Consider the following 20269-nt stretch of genomic DNA (forward strand, 5'->3'; position numbering starts at 1 on the left):
CAACAACGATCCCATCCTCCCACCACCCCAAACAACGACCACCTGACAATATAAGCATCAAATAAAACAAACCCTCCCAAGGTGGAAAAAAAAAGGAATCAAGAATCGCCTAAGGGCACCATTGAAATATACAGTCCACCCCCCAACCCCCCCCCCCTAATATTCAATGCCATCTCCAATCCCCGAAAAAATACCGTGAACGACGCCCATGAATTGTAGACCCCTCCCCTCCCCCCCCCCCCCCCCAACTCACCCAGACTCCTCCCCTCCAATTTCTCTTGTAAACTCCTCCCCTCAATCTCTCTTCCTTCCTCCAACTTTTCACCCCGGCTACTCACCGAAACCTGTTCTACCAGGCTCCGATGACTGCAGCCCCCCCCCCTCACTACCGTTCACTGTCCGACTTAAACCGACCAGCGTGGAGGCCCCCGCGCGGGTCTCCTTCCCCCTTGCCCGGTCCCAGGAAAACCAAGAAATCCCCTTTAGCACACAACCCCAACATACACACCCAAGCCCCAAAGAACCATCATTGCAAATGAAAGTCCCATCTCTTCCCTTGTCCAAATATATACAGCGTTGACTCATTTAGTACATACACCAACACGCAGTGAAAAAATAAAGTTACATGAGGCTACATCGGTACACGACCATTTCTCAATTCTGCCACCGTCCTTCTGCCTTCGCAAACTCCTCCGCTGCTTCCGCCGTCCCAAAATAAAAGTCCTTGGATTCGTAGCTCACCCTCAACTTAGCTGGATATACTATGCCGCACTGCACCTTGCTGATGTCCAGTGCCTTCTTCACCCGGCTGAAGGCAGCCCGCCTCCTCGCCAGCTCCACGGTAAAGTCCAGGTATATGCATATACCAGCTCCAGCCCACTGCACCACCCGCTTCTGCTTTGTCCAGCACAGGACTTTCTCCTTCACGCTATACCTATGGAAACAAAGAGTTACTACCTTTGGTATAGGCCTCCACGACCGATGAGCCCGATCCAGCTCATATCGGGAGGGATCCTCCCCCTCCCCCAATAGCTTCGCCAACATCGTGGCAAAATACTCCGTCGGCCTCGGGCCTTCCACCCCTTCGGGCAGACCCACAATCCTCAGATTCTGTCACCTGGATCTGTTTTCCATTTTGACTCGCAGATCCTTGTTGATCTCTATCATCTTCCGGAACTCCTTCCCCATTGAGGTGAGTTGATCATTGTGCTGCGACAATGCCTCTTCCACTTCCTTCAGTGTCTCAACATGCTCCCACACCTCCACCGCTGTGTTTGATACCGCCGCCCTCACCGGGGTAATCGCCTCCTCCACCAGCACTTTCAATACCGTCCCCACCTCCTTCTTCATCGCTTCCATGTGTTTTGTGAACTGTTTTTCAAGTTCCACAGCCATCACCGTGGTCATTTCTTCTGCTGTGAGCGATGCGGCCTCCCCTGGTGCTCCAGCCTCAGCTTTCCTTACAGTTCTTGCGCTGACTTTTTCACTCCCCAGCGGACTTTCATTAACCCCCTTTTTCACGGCCGTTTTTCTCCCAAACTTGGACATTTCTCCTCCCTGTGCCTTCTTACAGCCTTTTCAGCCTCGGTTTCCCCCGGGACCGGGCGTTAAAACTCCGAAATTCCTATTCCCGAGCGGGAGCCCTCCAGTGTGCAGTTGTCTCCCACCCGTCGTCACTGGAAGTCCTGGTGAGGCTATTGCTGCCCTGTAGAATCCTGGCTATTGTCACCGGTGAGTTCTCCTCAAAGTAATGCACTGTCCTGGCTTGGAATATATCACTATTCTTTTACTGTTGGATCAAAATCCTGGCACTCCCTAATCCTGTGTGCCACTACAGCACAGACTGCATTAATTCAAAGAAGCTAACTTTCTGAAGGACGATTGTGATGGGATGTAAATATGGCCTTGCCGGTGATACCACCATCCCATGATTGAATGAAAAAGTATTTGCAAAAATAAATCCACTTTGTGCCCTTAATCACCTGCCATCAATAATCTTTACATTGTTACACAACCTCCAGCCCCAAATTCATAAAGAACCAATCAACAGCAAATAAATTTTAATTTTATTATATAAAAAGTTTGAGGTTAGCTCTATACATTTTGTATAATTCAGAAAACATAGGATCAGAACATCAGGTTCTCTACATTGTGTATAATAAAATGTTCCATGATATTGTGGAGGTGTGATATACAGTAGATCACAAATGAAAATCTGTTTATAAGCTCAAAAATGCTATACACTAGAATATTTTCATAACATTTCAAAACTAGTTTCTCTCACTATTTCCTCCTACAGAATTTTAAAAAAAAAACATTTTTGACTTTATAAGAAGTATTTGAAGAAATGGGTTATACCAGGTCCACTTATTAAAGAAAAAGGAAAGTGATAAGAAATGTGTACGGATTCTGCAAAATCTTACCAGAATGCTTTCAAGCTTTAGTTTTCAATCAGCAAATAAGTTACCAAAGTTCAAATACTAAAGCAGAATTAATGTTATTAAAATCATGGTGCCAAAACAGACTATCAAATCCTGAAATGTGTTGATGGTAGATTCTTTCCTGATGCAACCCACCTAACTATATTAATTACTGTGAAATAAAACAAATTTAAAAGGGAAGTTGCGAATTCAATAAATCCTTTTATAAAGTTCAATTGTTTGTTAATGAATGCTTATGTCATAACTTAGCCACAGAAGTAAAGGTAGTCTGTAAGCACAAACTCAATCTTGAATGTTTATTTGTACTCCAATTTTTGTGATCTACTGATCTAGGGAAAGGGGAGAGAGAAGGGAAAACATTGACATTTCATATGCGGTTTAATGGGCATCAAAAAATTTGTATTCTACATGTAGTCAAACAGATACAGGAGGAAGAAACTTGTCGTTAGCTAGGGTTCTAACTTGTGCCAATTCACATTGCAAGTTCTGTTAAGATAAGGGTGCATGCATGGAGAGGCTCCATCCAATTTCTAATTCCTTTTCACTTTCCTCAACTTCACACATCCCTAGGCCAGGTCTAGCTAACCCTAACTAATTCAATTTAGGAAAGGCTTTGTTTGACCTTCATTTCAACTCTGACTATACTTCAAACGTATTTTGTTGGTTATGCAGCACTTTGTGATATCCTGAAGACATGAAAGATACATTTTTTGCTGGATTACTATAAGAAAACCGAACAGGCAAATTCCTCTGTCGAGTCACCTCAGCAACTTTTTTTGTGCTGAGAAATGTTGTATTAGGAGATTGATCAAGCACTACGTCAAATAACATTTTCCACACTAGCTCTCCTAATAGTCTCAGCAATATTGTAATGCTAAAACTCGAAGAAGATTTACTCTATCTGTTCATGACTGCATGAAGATGGGCCTTGACAGCCCACACATTTCGCTGCACCCAGTAAATAGGTTGGGTGTTTGGTTAAGTGAAAGAGACACAATTTCAACCCATTAATCTGAGCTGCATTTAGTTCCATTCACTAAACTTATTCCAGTATACTCTACACTGGGTTGCAGACTTGCTTTCCCCTTCAATATTACTGTCCCTACTACCTTGTGAAAGCTGTAGACTTGAATATGCCCCAAAGTAGAAAATCAGGAGATGTGCAACAGCAGTTTTAAGGAATGGAACCTGCAGCACATTGAAGGGCTTCAACAAAGTGCCTCAGCCATATGATAAGGCAGTGCCCTGCATTTGTGGCCTTTTTATTTCTTACACCAATTGTCCTTAGACCTGAGTGACCTTACCAAAGCAGAATTGAAAGACTCGTGTGCAATGCAGACCCATGTCGCCCAGGAATTCGATTGAGCCTACCTAATTTAATTTCACTTGGCAGCCTTACTAACAGAATTGCATTCCGGCAGCCTTACTAAAGGAGAATTGCATTCCGTCAGCCTGGATTAGGATTTGAACTCGTGTTACTGGGGTTGAAAAAGTGTCCAACCCAAAGCACAACCCAGTCCCTACATGAACATAAACAATCAAACAATTGATGAGAAGGATCAGGATGATGCGAATCCAATCCCATACAACTGAAGAAAATACACAAACAAGATACTAGTTGCAACTGCAGAAAGTGAAGAAATAGCGGGAAAGAATACTTCCATTTCAGACAGCCCGAGCAGGGTTTTCCTTGCAGGTTTCAGAACTCCACTGACGGGCTGAAATGTGGGTCAGAACTGCAATGTGTAAAACTGTGACTCATTGCAATTTCCCCCCAGAATGGCCAATTAATAGCCAGAGTTTGCTGTCCAATTTAGTCTGAGGTTTTCCAGCTTGGAATCAACAGGTAAGAGAGTGAGGGCGCTTTCAAATGGAGGCACCCTCTCTAACCTTTTTAAAGGAGGTGAAGGATTGGGATAGGGAAGGCAATTCATTAATAATAATCTTTATTTTCACAAGTAGGCTTACACTAACATTGCAATGAAATTATTGTGAAAATCCCCTAGTCGCTGTTCGGTACGCTGCGGGAGAATTCAGAATATCCAATTCACCTAACAACACTTCTTTCGAGAGAGGGATGAAACCGGAGCACCCGGAGGGAACCCACGCAGACACGAGGAGAACGTGCAGACTCCACACAGAGTGACCCAAGCCAGGAATCGAATCTGGGACCCTGGCCCTGTGAAGCAACAGTGCTAACCACTGTGCTACCGTACCACCCATTGTGCTTTAACAGCTATGCAAGAACATATTTTGGGTAGTATGATGACCTGAGACACTGATTTCACTGTAAATAAGACCAAAAAAAACTAGTCAGCCTCTTCATTGTTTATGAGGTTGGCAACACCGAGTAAGAGGTAATTCCAAACAACCACAACATTCACCTTTCACTTAAACTTGTGCACACAATTGTTTTTTGCCGTCAAACAGGGGAAGAGGCCTTTAAACGTCAACGGAGCATTGAAAGGAATTTGCAGAGGTAACGTGGGAATTTCTGCAATCCAAAATATTTTAAACCAACCCTTTGCAATTCAAATGATGAAATAAAGGGAGCATTATTATAAAGAAAATAAAGGCTTTAATTGTTAACTGAAATTTCTCCAACGGGACTGTTTAAATGAGTTCAATCAGGAAGTTAAAAATACAAAACATTGAGAAGTAATATTGAAGGGAGCACATCCCTTCAGATGGATCATCAAATGTTTCATTTTCGCCTTTTAAAAAAAAAAAAGAAAATTCTAGTCTTAGACAGCAAGAGATTGTGAAACTGACATGACACTAATTCATGTATTGAAGTGGCAAGCCTATATTCCTAGACAGCTAGAAAATGCTGAAAGTGTTAATTCATGTCTTGGAGACTACTGAGAAGTCAGGAAAATGACAAATTAACAGAACATTTTACTTTCCTTAAAAAAAAAAGGTCCCTCTCACCTCTCTACTTTTGTAACAAAATACTTCACGAAAGATTGAGAGCTGACAGTTGGCCACACTTCAGAATAATGAAAGAGTTTTATTTGAGGGTGCTATTATTGCACAACTTTATGACTAATGACTGAAGTGTTTATATGTGTTAAACTGAACAGTACCAAAGCAAAATTGCCAGATCAATAAAACTTTCAGATATTTGGAAATACAGTCTCCTTACTCCCGTCTCCAAGGGTGAGTTATAGTTTAATCAAAGGTCTAGCAAATGTGTAACCACCCCACCCCCAACCTTCAAACTGATGATTGTCAGCAGCTCAAATTAATTTATAAGCATATTTTGTACATGTGGAGATGCTGGCATTGGACTGGGGTGAGCACAGTAAGCAACACCAGGTTAAAGTCCAAGAGGTTTGTTTCAAATCACTAGCTATCAGAGCACTGTTCCTGCCTCAGGTGAATGTAGTGTAAGAAGCTATGTCCAGAAAACGGCACAAATTTGTAACGTGGGCAAGGCAGGAGTGCAGCATTAGGGCTTCTGAGTTTAGTTGGAATATTTTTTTCTAAATAATAAAACATTTCCTGTAAAGGAGCTTCACAGAGAGGACAAGCTACGCATTTCCTACATTGTCATAAAGGTAAAGGGATTAGCACATGTGCAAGTCACACATCTTTTTAAAAAATCCAGACACACTGAATAGAAAAAATATTTTGCTATAATTTTTCCAACTGAGACTTATTTTGAGGTGGGGGTCACTGTATTACACAGTATAGAAGACAATTTGATAGTTGTTCGAACTGAGTTGGCAATTTGCTTTTATAGAAATTTGTTAAAATCCACTATTTTTGTCCTAGATCCAGACGTACGTTCAGGTGTACATATAGAGGCTTTTTTTTTTTTTTTTGAAAGGTTACTTAGGCACATATTCTTCCAGCTTGTAGATCAAGTCTACAGCAGCGTCAATATCTGGTACTATATAGTCTGCATCAGATAAATCAGCATCAAGTGTAATGTCCCTGTGCCCATGAAATACAGCCCCTGTGGTCAATTCCCCATGGCCTAATATAGCATCCTTAGGGGGAGTGTACACACCTGTGCAAACCAGCACAGACTTACAGCACGTAACAGAACCTGCCGTCGGTTCACTTGCTATCACATCAGGATCTTCATCCTGGGGAACTGTAGCTGTTTGTTTTCCTGCAGCAACTTTAGCTTGTACCCGTGAGCCTTTTGCAGACGATTCCTCTTCCAGGTAGCGGTTGTATAGATTAGCGCCATAGATGTCAGTCATTGGGTTATCCCTAAAAAGAAAAATCACTTTTAACTAATGGAATCAATGCAGTCCATCAGTAAGGCACAGGCATAACAACATTGAAAGGGATTTGTTTTTAAATTCACTCTGAACCCACCCCCAGCATTTTTCACGGCTGTTGAAATCCCTTCAGTTCGGCAATTGGTTTTCTGAAAATTTAGCTGTCTTCTCAAGACTAGATGCTCCTTCCTGTTCCCTCCTCAAGGATCTAGAGACCAGGGCAATTATGTATATTTTTCATCAACAAAGGTTGAGGTGGTTGTGTAGTGGTATTGTCACTGGACTAGTAATCCAGAGTGAATGCTTGAGGACAAGGGTTCAAATCCCACCAGAGCAGCTGGTGGAATTTAAATTCAATTAATAAATCTGGAATTAAAAATTAGTCCAATGGTGATCATGGAATGGTTATTGAAAAAGAAACAACATCTCAGTATTATGCTCTACAGGGAAGGAAATCTGCTGTGCTTACCTGGTCTGGTGTATATGTGACTCCAAACCCACAGCAATATGGTTGACTTTTAATGGCCGAGCAAGCCAATCAGTTGTACCAACTACAAAAAAACACAATGAAACCATATGGGCCATCCAGCAACAACCTAGGTACCAGGACTTACAATAGCAAACCCAGTCCTGCAAGTCTGCCTTCCCATCATCTGGAGTCTTGTTCCAATACTGGGAGAGCTGTGCCACCAATCTACCCGTCACAGATACATCAGTCTGTGACAGTATCAGTAGGAATGGCCACTGCACAATCCTTGTGGAGACAAAGTCCCATCTTCATGTTGAGCGGGGCTTGTGGCACTATCACTGTGCTAAATGGGATGGATTACAGCAGATCTAGCAACTCCAAACTGGGCATCCAGCAGTAGCAGCAAAGTTGTACTCAAATCACATTATGTAACCACGTGGCCTGGCACATCCTTCAATCCACCAATAAAGAGTGCAGAAGGACATGCCAGGTGATGCACCATACCTAAAAATAAAGTGTCAACCCGGTGAAGCTACAACAGAGGACTACTTGCATGTGGTAGACAGAGGTCAGCAATCCCACAAGCATTGCATCAGATCAAAGGTCTCACCCCCACAACCCAAAAAGATGTGCAGGGTAGGTGGATTGGCCACACTAAATTGCCCCTTAATTGGAAAAAAAAATTAAAACGTGAATGGCAGTGACAATTGAACAATTAACATGAAGAGGCACCACAAACATCCCCATCCTCGATGATGGGGAAACCGAGCACATTGGTGCAAAAGACAAGGCATTTGCAACAATCTTCAGCCAGAAGTGCCGAGTGGATGATCCATCCTTGGCCCCCTCTGGAGGCCATCAGCATCACAAATGTGCAAGGGTCCTTCCTGTTTATTCCCTTTCTTTTATTTTTGCTGTTATATTTTGGATCCATGGATGTTTAATGGACCTGTGACTTTTAAGGCAAAGCACCTTTAATTTAAACAGGAAGATCCAGAAGACTGCTGTTTTAGACTGACGTCAGTGATGACCCGAATTGATTGATGTGGCTGGTGGCCAATGAATTGGCCTAAAATTTTGTGCTCGCCCTGATAACAGGTGGTGGTTGGATCTGATCCCACTGTTTTTCAGAGTCACAAGGCTTATGTTTCGTTTCACCTTTGGTTCTGCAGACTGGGTGGAGGATTCCAACTAATTCATTCCCAAAAGATCCAGGTAAACTTCGTAAGGCCACTGTGAGGGCTGATTTTGTCTTCAGTAAGACTGAGTTCAGAAAGACAGCAAAGGCTTGAAATCAAACCCCGAGTGAAGGCAAGGTTTGATATGAGACAGGAAATCTCTGGAAAGACATAGGCCTGAATGTGAACCTTTTGAGTTGAAGGTCCAGTTTCACAAGAAGTAAAGTGGCTCCCCAGAAGGCATGCTGCCTGTAAGTACCATATTGAATGAATTACTGCCGAGAAGACCAAAGGCTTTGATCAACCAGCAGGCTGCGAGGAAAGCTTGCTACAAAATCACCATCGGAAGCTTTTGACCTTTTGATTTTTATCCTCCCCCCTCCTCTGTGTTTGTCTGTCTTGTGTAAGAGAGTATGGGGTGGGACAGTTAAATGGAGTAGTTGGTTAGCTGGTTGCTATTCTGTTGCATTCACTGAATATTTCCCCAAGAGGTTTGTTATGAATACACAGTAATTGTGCTTCAACTTACAAACCTGGTGACTAATTATTGGGCAACCAAGGGCCAAAGATTTCGGAGATTTTTATACGGCTTATTGGTTAATTCACTTGTGTCGTGACTCCGAGGGTGCATTGGGCTGGAATTGACCGTGCACTTGCCCAGGGTGACATAAAAGATGCCAGTCTTCAGCCAACACTATTCGCTCCTCATGATATCAAGAAATGGCTGAATGCACTTGATACTGCAACGGCTATGCGCACTGCCAATATTCCAGCAATAATACTGGAGACATGTGTTCCAGACCTAGCCGTGCCCCTAGCCAAACTGTTCCAGTACTTTGCTGGCATTACCTGGTAATATGGAAAATTGCTCAGCTATGCCCTGCCTGCAAAAAGCAGGAAAGGTCCAACCCAGCCAATTAAAGGACCATTAGTTTACTGTTGATCATCAGCAAGGTTTTAAAAATGTGTTAACCAGGGTGCAGGGTAAGCACATTCCCTTTAGAGTGAAGGGCAAGGCTGGTAGAAGTAGGGAACCCTGGATGACTCGAGATATTGAGACTCTGGTCAAAAAGAAGAAGGAGGCATATGACGTACATAAGCAACTGGGATCAAGTAGATCCCTTGAAGAGTATAGAGATTGTCGAAATAGAGTTAAGAGGGAAATCAGGAGGGCAAAAAGGGGACATGAAATTGCTTTGGCAAATAATGCAAGGGAGAATCCAAAGAGATTCTACAGATACATAAAGGGGAAAAGAGTAACTAGGGACAGAGTAGGGCCTCTTAAGGATCAACAAGGGCATCTATGTGCAGAGCCACAAGAGTTGGGTGAGATCCTGAATGAATATTTCTCATCGGTATTCACGGTGGAGAAAGGCATGGATGTTAGGAAACTAAGGGAAATAAATAGTGATGTCTTGAGAAGTGTGCATATTACAGAGGAGGAGGTGCTGGAAGTCTTAAAGCGCATCAAGGTAGATAAATCCCCGGGACCTGATGAAATGTATCCCAGGATGTTGTGGGAGGCTAGGGAGGAAATTGCAGGTCCCCTAACCGAGATATTTGAATCATCGGCAGCCACAGGTGAGGTGCCTGAAGATTGGAGAGTGGTGAATGTTGTGCCCTTGTTTAAGAAGGGCAGCAGGGAAAAGCCTGGGAACTACAGACCGGTGAGCCTAACGTCTGTAGTAGGTAAGTTGCTAGAAGGTATTCTGAGAGACAGGATCTACAAGCATTTAGAGAGGCAAGGACTGATTCGGGGCAGTCAGCATGGCTTTGTGCGTGGAAAATCATGTCTCACAAATTTGATTGAGTTTTTTGAGGGAGTGACCAAGAAGGTAGATGAGGGCAGTGCAGTAGACGTTGTCTACATGGACTTTAGCAAAGCCTTTGACAAGGTACCGCATGGTAGATTGTTGCAGAAGGTTAAAGCTCACGGGATCCAGGGTGAGGTTGCCAATTGGATTCAAAATTGGCTGGACGACAGAAGGCAGAGGGTGGTTGTAGAGGGTTGTTTTTCAAACTGGAGGCCTGTGACCAGTGGTGTGCCTCAGGGATCGGTGCTGGGTCCACTGTTATTTGTGATTTATATTAATGATTTGGATGAGAATTTAGGAGGCATGGTTAGTAAGTTTGCAGATGACACCAAGATTGGTGGCACAGTGGATAGTGAAGAAGGTTATCTAGGATTGCAACGGGATCTTGATCAATTAGGCCAGTGGGCCGACGAATGGCAGATGGAGTTTAATTTAGATAAATGTGAGGTGATGCATTTTGGCAGATCGAATCAGACCAGGACCTACTCAGTTAATGGTATGGCGTTGGGGAGAGTTATAGAACAAAGAGATCTAGGAGTACAGGTTCATAGCTCCTTGAAGGTGGAGTCGCAGGTGGACAGGGTGGTGAAGAAGGCATTCGGCATGCTTGGTTTCATTGGTCAGAACATTGAATATAGGAGTTGGGACGTCTTGTTGAAGTTGTACAAGACATTGGTACGGCCACACTTGGAATACTGTGTGCAGTTCTGGTCACCCTATTATAGAAAGGATATTATTAAACTAGAAAGAGTGCAGAAAAGATTTACTAGGATGTTGCCGGGACTTGATGGTTTGAGTTATAAGGAGAGGCTGGATAGACTGGGACTTTTTTCCCTGGAGCGTAGGAGGCTTAGGGGTGATCTTATAGAGGTCTATAAAATAATGAGGGGCATAGATAAGGTAGATAGTCAACATCTTTTCCCAAAGGTAGGGGAGTCTAAAACTAGAGGGCATAGGTTTAAGGTGAGAGGGGAGAGATTCAGAAGGGCCCAGAGGGGCAATTTCTTCACTCAGAGGGTAGTGAGTGTCTGGAATGGGCTGCCAGAGGTAGTAGTAGAAGCGGGTACAATTGTGTCTTTCAAAAAGCATTTAGATGGTTACATGGGTATAGAGGGTTATGGGCCAAGTGCGGGCAACTGGGACTAGCTTAATGGTAAAAAACTGGGCGGCATGGACTGGTTGGGCCGAAGGGCCTGTTTCCATGCTGTAAACTTCTATGATTCTATGATTCTAAGGTGATAGAAGAGTTATCAACAGTGTTATCAAGCAGCACTTACTTAGCAATAACCTGCTCACTGATGCCCAGTTTTGGTTTTACCAGGGACATTCAGTTCCTGATCTCATTACAGACTTGCTACAAACTTGGATTTTTCTTGATTAATGAAATCCCTTCATTTTGCAATTTGGTGAAGGAAGAGTGACTGCCCTTGATATCAAGGCAACATCTGACTGATCATTAGGTCAGATGTAGCAATTTTCACTGATGGTTGCACAATATTCAGCATCAAGGATTCCCAGAAAAACTGGGAGTCAGAATCACCTGAAAACTCCATTGGATATAAAGGAAGATGGTTGTGGTGGTTGGAGGTCAGTCATTTCTGTTCCAGGACATAACTGCAGGAGTTCCTCAGGGTAGTGACCAAGGCACAATAATCTTTAGCTGCTTCAGCAATGACTTTCCCACATTAGGTCAGATGTGGCAATTTTCACAGATGACTGCACAATGTTCAGCACCATTCACGGTTCCTGAGTTACTGAAACAATCCATAGCCATATAATGCAGCACAGGACAACCTTTAGGCTTGGTCTGATGAGTGGCACGTATGTACCACACAAGTGCCAGGCAATGACCATCTCCCAAAAAGAGAGAAGCTAAATACCTTTCCTTCACATTCAAACACGTTGTCCTTGCTGAATCTCCCACTATCAACATCTTGGGGATTATCATTGAACAGAAACTGGATTGAAACAGACAAAAAAGATACTGGCGTGGCACTGTGGTTAGCATTGCTGCCTCACAGCGCCAGGGTCCCGGGTTCGATTCCGACCTCAGGAAACTGTAGAGTTTGAACTTTCTCCCCTTGTCAGTGGGTTTCCTCCGGGTGCTCCGGTTTCCTCCCACAGTCCAAAAGATGTGCAGGTGAGGTGGATTGGCCATGCTAAATTGCTCATTAGGGTGGGGTTGCAGGAATAGGATTTGGGATTGGGCCTAGGTAGTGTGTGGTCCTTCTAAGTGTCGGTGCAGATTCGATGGGCCGAATGGCATTCTGCACTGTCGGGATTCTTTAAAAAAAGAGCAGGTCAGAGGCTAGGAACCCTTTGGAGAAGAACACGCCTCCTGATTATCCAAAGCTTGACCACTATCTACAAGTCACCATAGGGAGTGTTATGGAATACTCCTCACTTGCCTGCATGAGTGCAGCTCCAACGACACTCAGGAAGCTTAGGACCATCCAGGACAAAGCAGCCCGCTTGATTATCACCTTCACTTCCTCCACCATTGATGCACAGTGTGTACCATCTACAAGACGCACTGCAGTAACTCACCAAGGCTCCTTCAACAGCACCTTGCAAGCCTGTGACCCCTTACCACCTAGAAGGACAAGGGCAGCAGATATATAGTACCACCAACACCTGCAATTCCCCTCCAAGTCACTTACCATCCGGACTTGGAAATATATCACCATTCTTTCACTGTCATTGGGTCATAATCCTGGAACTCTCTCCCTAACAGCACTGTGGGTGTACCTACACCACATGGACACCAGTCGTTTGAAAAGGCTGCACATCACCTGCTCAAGGGCAATTAGGGATGGACAATAAATACTGGCCCAGCCAGCGATACCCACATCCTGTGAAATAATTATTTTTTTAAAAGTCGAGCATGATCTTCTTGCTCTGGAGTGTGTCTTCATGAAATTTGCCATGGTGTTTCCCCATTTTGATACCATTTCACTTTCCTCCCTTACTCCTCTCCTCATCTCCAAATGAGCAGGTCTTTGTTGCATTTGGATACACAGGCTCTTTAACCAGGGAACAACTAACCTATGGCAGATGTACACAGGCTGAAAAATGGTAATTTATACTGCCCTCCACGGTGCAGATGACTCATCCAAAGATGTGCAGGTTAGGCGGAGTTATGGGGGTAGGATGGGGGAGTGAGTCTAGGTAGGGTGCAGACTCGATGGCTCGAATGGCCTCCTGCACTGTAGAGATTCCACGGTTCATTTGGCATGAGCAGAATGGGTAAGTAAAGAGTGTAGTAAACAACTAAAAGCCCCAAGTCAAGAGGGAAGTGCCCCTCCTCCTCATCCCCATCAGAAGATTAGAGGCACAACATAACGGCCTCGTCATGCCTGACGAGAATCCTTGCGAGCCGGTTCGATTACGGGAACGACCTAAATTGGGAACCTCACCAGGCGCCAAGCAGCTTGCGATCGAACCGGCTCGCTCACATTGGCAGATTCGGGAACTTGCCTCGGCACGGCGAGAAAACAATAATCACCAATTAAGACCATACTCCATCTCAGTAACGAGATGGTCGCCCAATATAATGGCCTCCTGTGATCAAACGGGCTCGCAAGTGAGAGGTCCCATGAGTGCCGACTAGTACTGGTCCACACAAATGAGGACCAGGCAGAACAGCAGGAGGTGGGGGGGGGGGGTGGTTGCAGGCTGTTGGAATCCCCTGGATTGTCAGGGACAGCACAGTGGTTCCCTGGCACCAGGGCATCTTGGCACTTCCTGGCAGTCATCTTGGCAGCACCACCAGCCTAGCACTGCCAGGCTGGCAAGAGCACCGACAGGGTGGCACTTCCAAGTGGTCAGGGCCTGAGGGGAGCGATGCCCATGAAAGGAGGTGTGGGGTGGTATGATGGGTGGGAGTTGAAAGGCAGGCAAGAGTAGCCTCCGGAATATTGGAGGGTGCAGGGTTGGGGTCCCAGAAAGGGGGAGGCTGAAAGAGGGTATGGGACAATCTGAAAAGGCGGGCCCACAGTGACCCCATGACAGGTGCCCTCACTGGGGTGGGGGTCCGGGGTAATGCCCATGTGCTTGCGGGGTGCCACTGCCCGTGGGTGGGGGGGGGGGTGTAGGGGACCCTTAAACCCACTCAGAGATTCCAAAATGGCAGCCCGATCGCTGAGGAGCCGGTCTGGCCAGCGAGCTCAGTGCTGAAAATAATTCTAAGTGTGGGCTCGCCCGTAGAGGAACTCCCTGGGGCCCAAATAAATGGCTGCCATTCGATAGCGGTCAAGAGCTCGCCAACGCGGCCATCGAGGAGCTCGCATGGAACCTTGCTCGTTACGCCACTTCCAACTCGTCTCATTTAATCGGGTCCGGGAAATTTTACAACCAAATGGATTGCAGAACCTGTGACTTAGATTTTACATCATTGACAAAAAATTTTACAGTTTCTAATATGTCTTTCTTTATACCTAGAGATACTAGACAGTTGCTGCCTACAAATTGTAATTTTAGTCCCTACAAATTAGAGTAAAATGCATTTTTCCCCATAATTGTAGTCACTTACCCAATGGCGTATAGTGTGTGAATAGGTTTCAGCCATCCTCTTTCAGCAGCTTGAGCCCTTATAAGATACTCTGCATAATGATAGGTTATTTCACTAGGTTTTCCCAGTACGAGCTCGTATTTAAGAACTTTGCCTGTGATTTTCTTGTAAATGTTTTCAAGACACAGCACAAATATTCCGTGACCGAACCTGTTGGGCCAGAGTGGAAAAGTCAAAAGACGCGCCACAGAAAGTTGCTTTGCCTTCCGATTACTGACTGGATGGTTGGCTATAACTTCAACTTCTGTCACAAGAGAAATTTACTTCCGCTCAGCTGCCCTCTTTGCCAACTATTGTGGCAGAGGGAGAAACAGAAAACAACATTTATGTAGTGCCTTTCAAATAGTAAAGTATTCAGAGATACTTCAGAGGAACGGCAAATAGATTCTGATGAGAAGCCACATACATAAATAAAGATTCACATTAGGGCAAACGGCTAAAGGTTTGGCCCATGAGGTAAGTTTGAAAGTATGTCATAAAAAGGGGAGAGAGCTAGAGGGTCAAAGTGTTTTAAGGGGAAAGAAATAGTTATCACAGGAACAAACCAATCAACCCTTTTTTGTGTCTCGAATTTAGGGGCCTTCAGGATTTTGGACAGTCGCGGTTCCCTGATTTATTCCCATAGCCGTTAATATTACTATTCTTCTTTATGCTGGGTTGCACATTGAGAACCGATCTCTCCTGCTACCCATTAAATCAGAGCTGCAGATGAAGAGGCCAATGGTCAATGTGGGGTGAAGCCCCTAATTGCCCAACCGCCAACACCTATAAAATTGTGGTGGGGGCAGACAGGCATGCCATCAATGGTACAGAGCCTTCATTGCCTGCATTCTTGCCTGTGGGTGGCTTTCAACAGCTGATGCTGGGGTCTCCCTATTTCCATGCCCTTCCCCAGGCCTCATGGCCATAATCCCATGGTGGCACAGTGGCTAGCATTGCTGCCTCACAGCACCAGGAACACGGGTTTGATTCCGACCTTGGGAGACTGTGGATTTTAGACATTCTCCCAGTGTCAGCGTGAGTGTCCTGTGTGCTCCGGTTTGCTCCCACAGTCCAAAGATGTGCAGGTTAGGTGGATTGCTAAATTGCTCCTTAGTGTCCAAAGATAAGTTGGGGTCATGGAGATAGTATGGGGGCCTGGGCAGTGGTAGGGTGCTCTTTCAGAGGGTCAATGCAGACTCGATGGGCCAAATGGCCTTTTCTGCACTGTAGTGATTCTATGATTCTAATCCACTATTCCTGGAAGTCAGATTTATATTTTTTAAAGAATCAGCTGATGAAGGACTCACCGCACTAGACAGCCATCTATTCCGGGAGTTCATTCTCATAGAATATAAGAATGTTCCATTCCAGCTTGTAAATCTAGCCCCAAACATTTCATATCCCCCCTGCCTCCTCCCCCCAGCTTTACAGCCCTCCAAGTTCTGGATAAAAAATTCTCAGAGCTGCCATTTTAGCTGAGGCAGAAATCGAAAGATGAGAAAGTCATGACATCTTAAACATGACGTTCAGCACGTTTCATCCCCCACTTCCATTTAAAGACACTTAACAGAATTCCCAATAGGAAGATTGCCAGAAAGAAGTGAAGTGCTTCCTCAGACTATTTGTCCTGCTAGAGTTTTCCACTGCAAAACATTTGAAACATATCAAATACTTTCCACTTACTTTTCCCTCCCCTTCACCCCTGCATAAATCAATGCCTAAAATTTAGCCCATGAGAAATAAACCCAGTGACATCTCTCCAGAAAGTTTGAACATAAGTATTGACATCTATTACTGCAACCCATGATCCTGTCAGGATTGTATACTGCAGAGTTGAAATTCGCAAAAACGTAGTACTTGGCAAGTTAAGACTCCAAACTTGGTACCTTGGATTAGAACAGGTGCCAGCGAAGGGGCTGTAACATTATAGGACCATTGTGATCTGCACTCTCATCTGGTAAGTTGCCACATTGCGGCTTGACCTCAGAATTAATCCTCAGATTTGGAATTCATCTGAATTAGGACCTGCTTTGGCTCATCACGCTCTGAGCTAGATCTACCTTCAATTGTTTAATCTGATGTGGATGTCTCATCATACCTTGGTGTCTTCCCCTCTGCTACCCACATCAGGTCCATGTTACAAGCCACTACAGGAATATGAGGGTAAAGCAACTGCCGAGGAATGCAGTCTGGGTTTCCAGCAGTCAAGAGCACATCAATAATCAGCTGAAGATGCGTTTCCCATTGCATGGGCTCACAAAACAGGATAATTGCTAAAAACAAAAGTGTAGGAGGGAAGAAAATATTCATTTAGGCAAATTGGAAATAGAACAAAACGCTGAGTCTTGTTTAAGAAAAGGTTTTCGATTGGAGGCAGTACTATTGAGCTCAATTCCTTGAGGTCACTACTGTGCACCAATGCATATCTGCAACTTCAATTCACAATCTCCCCCAGATCAAATTCAGGCTATACTCAGACAAAAAAAGGCATGTGTGAAACATGTTGAAGGCTGTAGCAAATCAAAATATCATGAAGAGCCCAGAGATGGGCAATTATGACATTTGGTCATGTCCTTCTATGAGTCAGCCACTAGGTGGAGAAAGAGTCTCAGAGTGGAGATGAGCAAATCAAATGCAGGCATTTCTGAAATGTAATACAGACAGAATAGGATACCATCTCCCATATCTACCCTTTAAAAATTGAATTGGTGAATATTTTATTTTAAGAGAACAGCACAGCTTCAAATGAGATATTTAGAACATCCACTTGAACCACTGGTTTTGTACTTTTGTGTATAGCAGTCCCTGCAAATGGCATAAGCCGGTAGATTCAATGCAAATATTTGCATGCCTATATTAAAACTCCCAAAATAAAACATTAGCATGCGCAACAGAAATAACGGGCAAGACAACAAACACTGAAAACAGTGGGGACACACCTAGATGTAACGGTAGAGTTAGGAATGCAAAGCACATCGAGGATCACGGAGGGCATTGGGGGAGGGGAGACGGGTCTGGGGGAGGTAGGGGGTGGCAGCATCGGGAGAGTGGGGAATTGTTACACAGAATAAACAACCTTGTGCACTACCTGTATGATGCCTCTATCACTTTCTTCCGCAATGTGGGCCAACCTCCGAACCCTTGGCCCATCTCTCCAGGCATCTCTCCCTCCCTGAGCACACTGCAAGCAGGTGATGGGTGTGGGCAAGTACTCAGCAGACAGGCAGGGATCAGACTGTGACAATAGATTGAGGAGCACTGGTGCTTATCTCTCTACTGGTTAGCAACCCCCTGCCTTCGGCAGTGACCGGCTGACGGTGGCAACACAGTCCCAGCACCTTGGAATGATGTGACACAGACCCTGGGAAGGTGGAAAATGGGGGACGGGTGACGGACCAGTCCACGTCATATGTGAATTGGGGGAGTATGAGCCCTCTGGGCTTACCGGACCCTTGCCGCTGACGCCTGTACTACAGCCTCCGGCTGGATCTCCGGTTCCTCCCCGGCCTCGTCCTCCAGCCCCTGCTGGTCCAGTGCCGTCCCATCATCCTAGTCCTCCTCTGAAGTGGCCACGTGTTCCTCATCACCAACCTCCAGCTCGTCGCCCCAGTGCTGTGCGAGGTTATGGAGGGCAGAGCAGACCACCACAAAGCAGGCAACCCACCGGCCGGTGTACTGAACCGCCGGAACGGTCGAGGTATCGGAACCAAATTTTGAGGAGTCCGATGCACTACTCAATAACAGTACTGCGCCTCCGCTTCGGTCTCTGGCCTCCGCCCTGGCATCGTTACCGAGGTCCTCAGCAGGTACCCCTTATCCCCAATAGTCAGCCGCCCATCCTGGGGTGCTCCTCGAAGAGGCCGGGAATGACCGACTGCCCCAGGATGTAGCTATTGTGGACACTCCCCGGGAAGAGTGAACACATGTGCGTGATCTCCATCTAGTGGTTGCACACAAGCTGTATGTGCAGGGAGTGGAACCCATTTCTGTTAATGTCGGACACTCCCAGATGGTCCAGTGAGCGCAGGGCAACATACGTGGCATATATTACCCCCTGGACCTGGGGCAACCTGATGATGGAGGAGAAACCTGCTGCCCGGGCAACTTGCTGAGCTTGGTCCATGTCAAAGATGATGTCGTTTTCCACCTGGGCAAACAGGGCATTCGTGACCTGCCGGATATACCCGTGGGCTGTGGCCTACGAGATGCCATACAGGTCCCACTCGAGCTCTGGAATGATACTGAGGCGTAAACCTTCAGAGCTGCGGTGACCTTGGTGGCACCGGGGGCAGGTGTCCTCCTCCGCCACATGGTGCCAAGTCCAGAGGGGCATGGCATAGGTGCTGCACTGTCTCATTATTGAAGCGGAACCTCCTGCGGCTGGTGCTGTCCGACATTTGTTGAAAGGACCAGCGGCACCTGTACACCCTGGGCCGTCGCGGGACTCCCCCTCTGGGTCTCTCCCTGGCCTGATTGCTCAGAATTTGGGGCGGTGTCTGGCACCTGTCCGACACCTCGAGCATCTGCAGACGGCGTCTGGCTGCCCGGCTTAGCAGCAACACCACTAGGGAAGGTTCTGGGTCCAATACCCCTGCCATAGCATTCAATATCTTTAAGGCATTGGGAGAGGGTGTTAGACTGGCGGACTGCGGTGGCTCCCACCCCGGGACCCCCAATTCCCCAAATGACTCCCCCTCCCCTCCCACTCTGAATGTCCTGCCCACACACACCCGGCCACTGCAGGCCCCTCTCACCGGACCCCAGACCCTACACCCCAGACACCCGCTCATAACGTCACATGGAATGGGTGCTGGTCCCCTCCCCATGGCACTCACCCACCCTCCGGCCTTGGACATGTCCCCAGAGCTGTGTCCCATCCCCTGGGTGTTTGGATGTTGGCTGCTGCATGTTTGGTGTTTCCTCCCGCAGTGATCAAGCACAGTGTTCAGGCATCAAGGTGTGATTGGGATGCTGGGCAATGACCCCCACATGCTACATGGCCCACCCACCCACGGGGATCCACTTGGTTTGTGTGAAGTGCTCACTTAATTATTTATTTTTTTAAATATAAATTTAGATTACCCAATTCATTATTTCCAATTAAGGGGCAATTTAGCGTGGCCAATCCACCTAGCCTGCACATCTTTGGGTCGTTGGGGCGAAACCCACGCAAACACGGGGAGAATGTGCAAACTCCACACGGACAGTGACCCAGAGCCGGGAACGAACCTGGGACCTCGGCGCTGTGAGGCAGCAGGGCTAACTCACTGCGCCACCGTACTGCTCCGTGAAGTGCTCACTTAACCACGATTGCCAATTCCCTATTAGCAAAAGCCTCAGGAGCACGGCCAGAGGCCTCGGCAGACGGTGGGGGTTCTGGGTGGTCGGTGAGGTTCTGGGTGGTCGGTGGGGTAAGGGTTGCCCCGGAACAGGTGCGCATGGTGGTGCTGTGAGCGGTTGCCCCGTGGTCCCCCTCCCCCCCCCCCCCCCCCCCTCCAATGTTGGCCCACCCCTGTGGAGGGCCCCCACTCCCAGCCGAGAATTACCCAACTCCCCGCCAAGTACTGGGGCGGCAAGCCA

At 46.2% G+C, this 20269-nt stretch overlaps 1 protein-coding gene across 2 annotated transcripts in view; it reads right to left on the minus strand.

Moving 5' to 3' along the window:
* Positions 1-2054: 2054 nt before the first annotated feature.
* LOC140388419 (haloacid dehalogenase-like hydrolase domain-containing 5) overlaps positions 2055-20269 on the minus strand; it is a 71160-nt gene continuing 52945 nt past the window's right edge. The window contains exons 6-8 of one of the 2 annotated variants that reach the window (XM_072472558.1): positions 16788-16962; positions 14669-14857; positions 2055-6665 (exon numbers count right to left, since the gene is read on the minus strand). In XM_072472558.1, the coding sequence (XP_072328659.1) occupies positions 6275-6665; positions 14669-14857; positions 16788-16962 (755 nt within the window). In that variant the 3' untranslated portion in view covers positions 2055-6274. Of the gene's footprint in view, positions 6666-7145; positions 7228-14668; positions 14858-16787; positions 16963-20269 lie in introns of those variants that run through there. The other variant, XM_072472559.1, reaches the window with a different exon arrangement.

Source organism: Scyliorhinus torazame, chromosome 13 (genome assembly GCF_047496885.1).
Source record: "Scyliorhinus torazame isolate Kashiwa2021f chromosome 13, sScyTor2.1, whole genome shotgun sequence".
NCBI classification, from domain to species: Eukaryota; Metazoa; Chordata; class Chondrichthyes; order Carcharhiniformes; family Scyliorhinidae; genus Scyliorhinus; species Scyliorhinus torazame.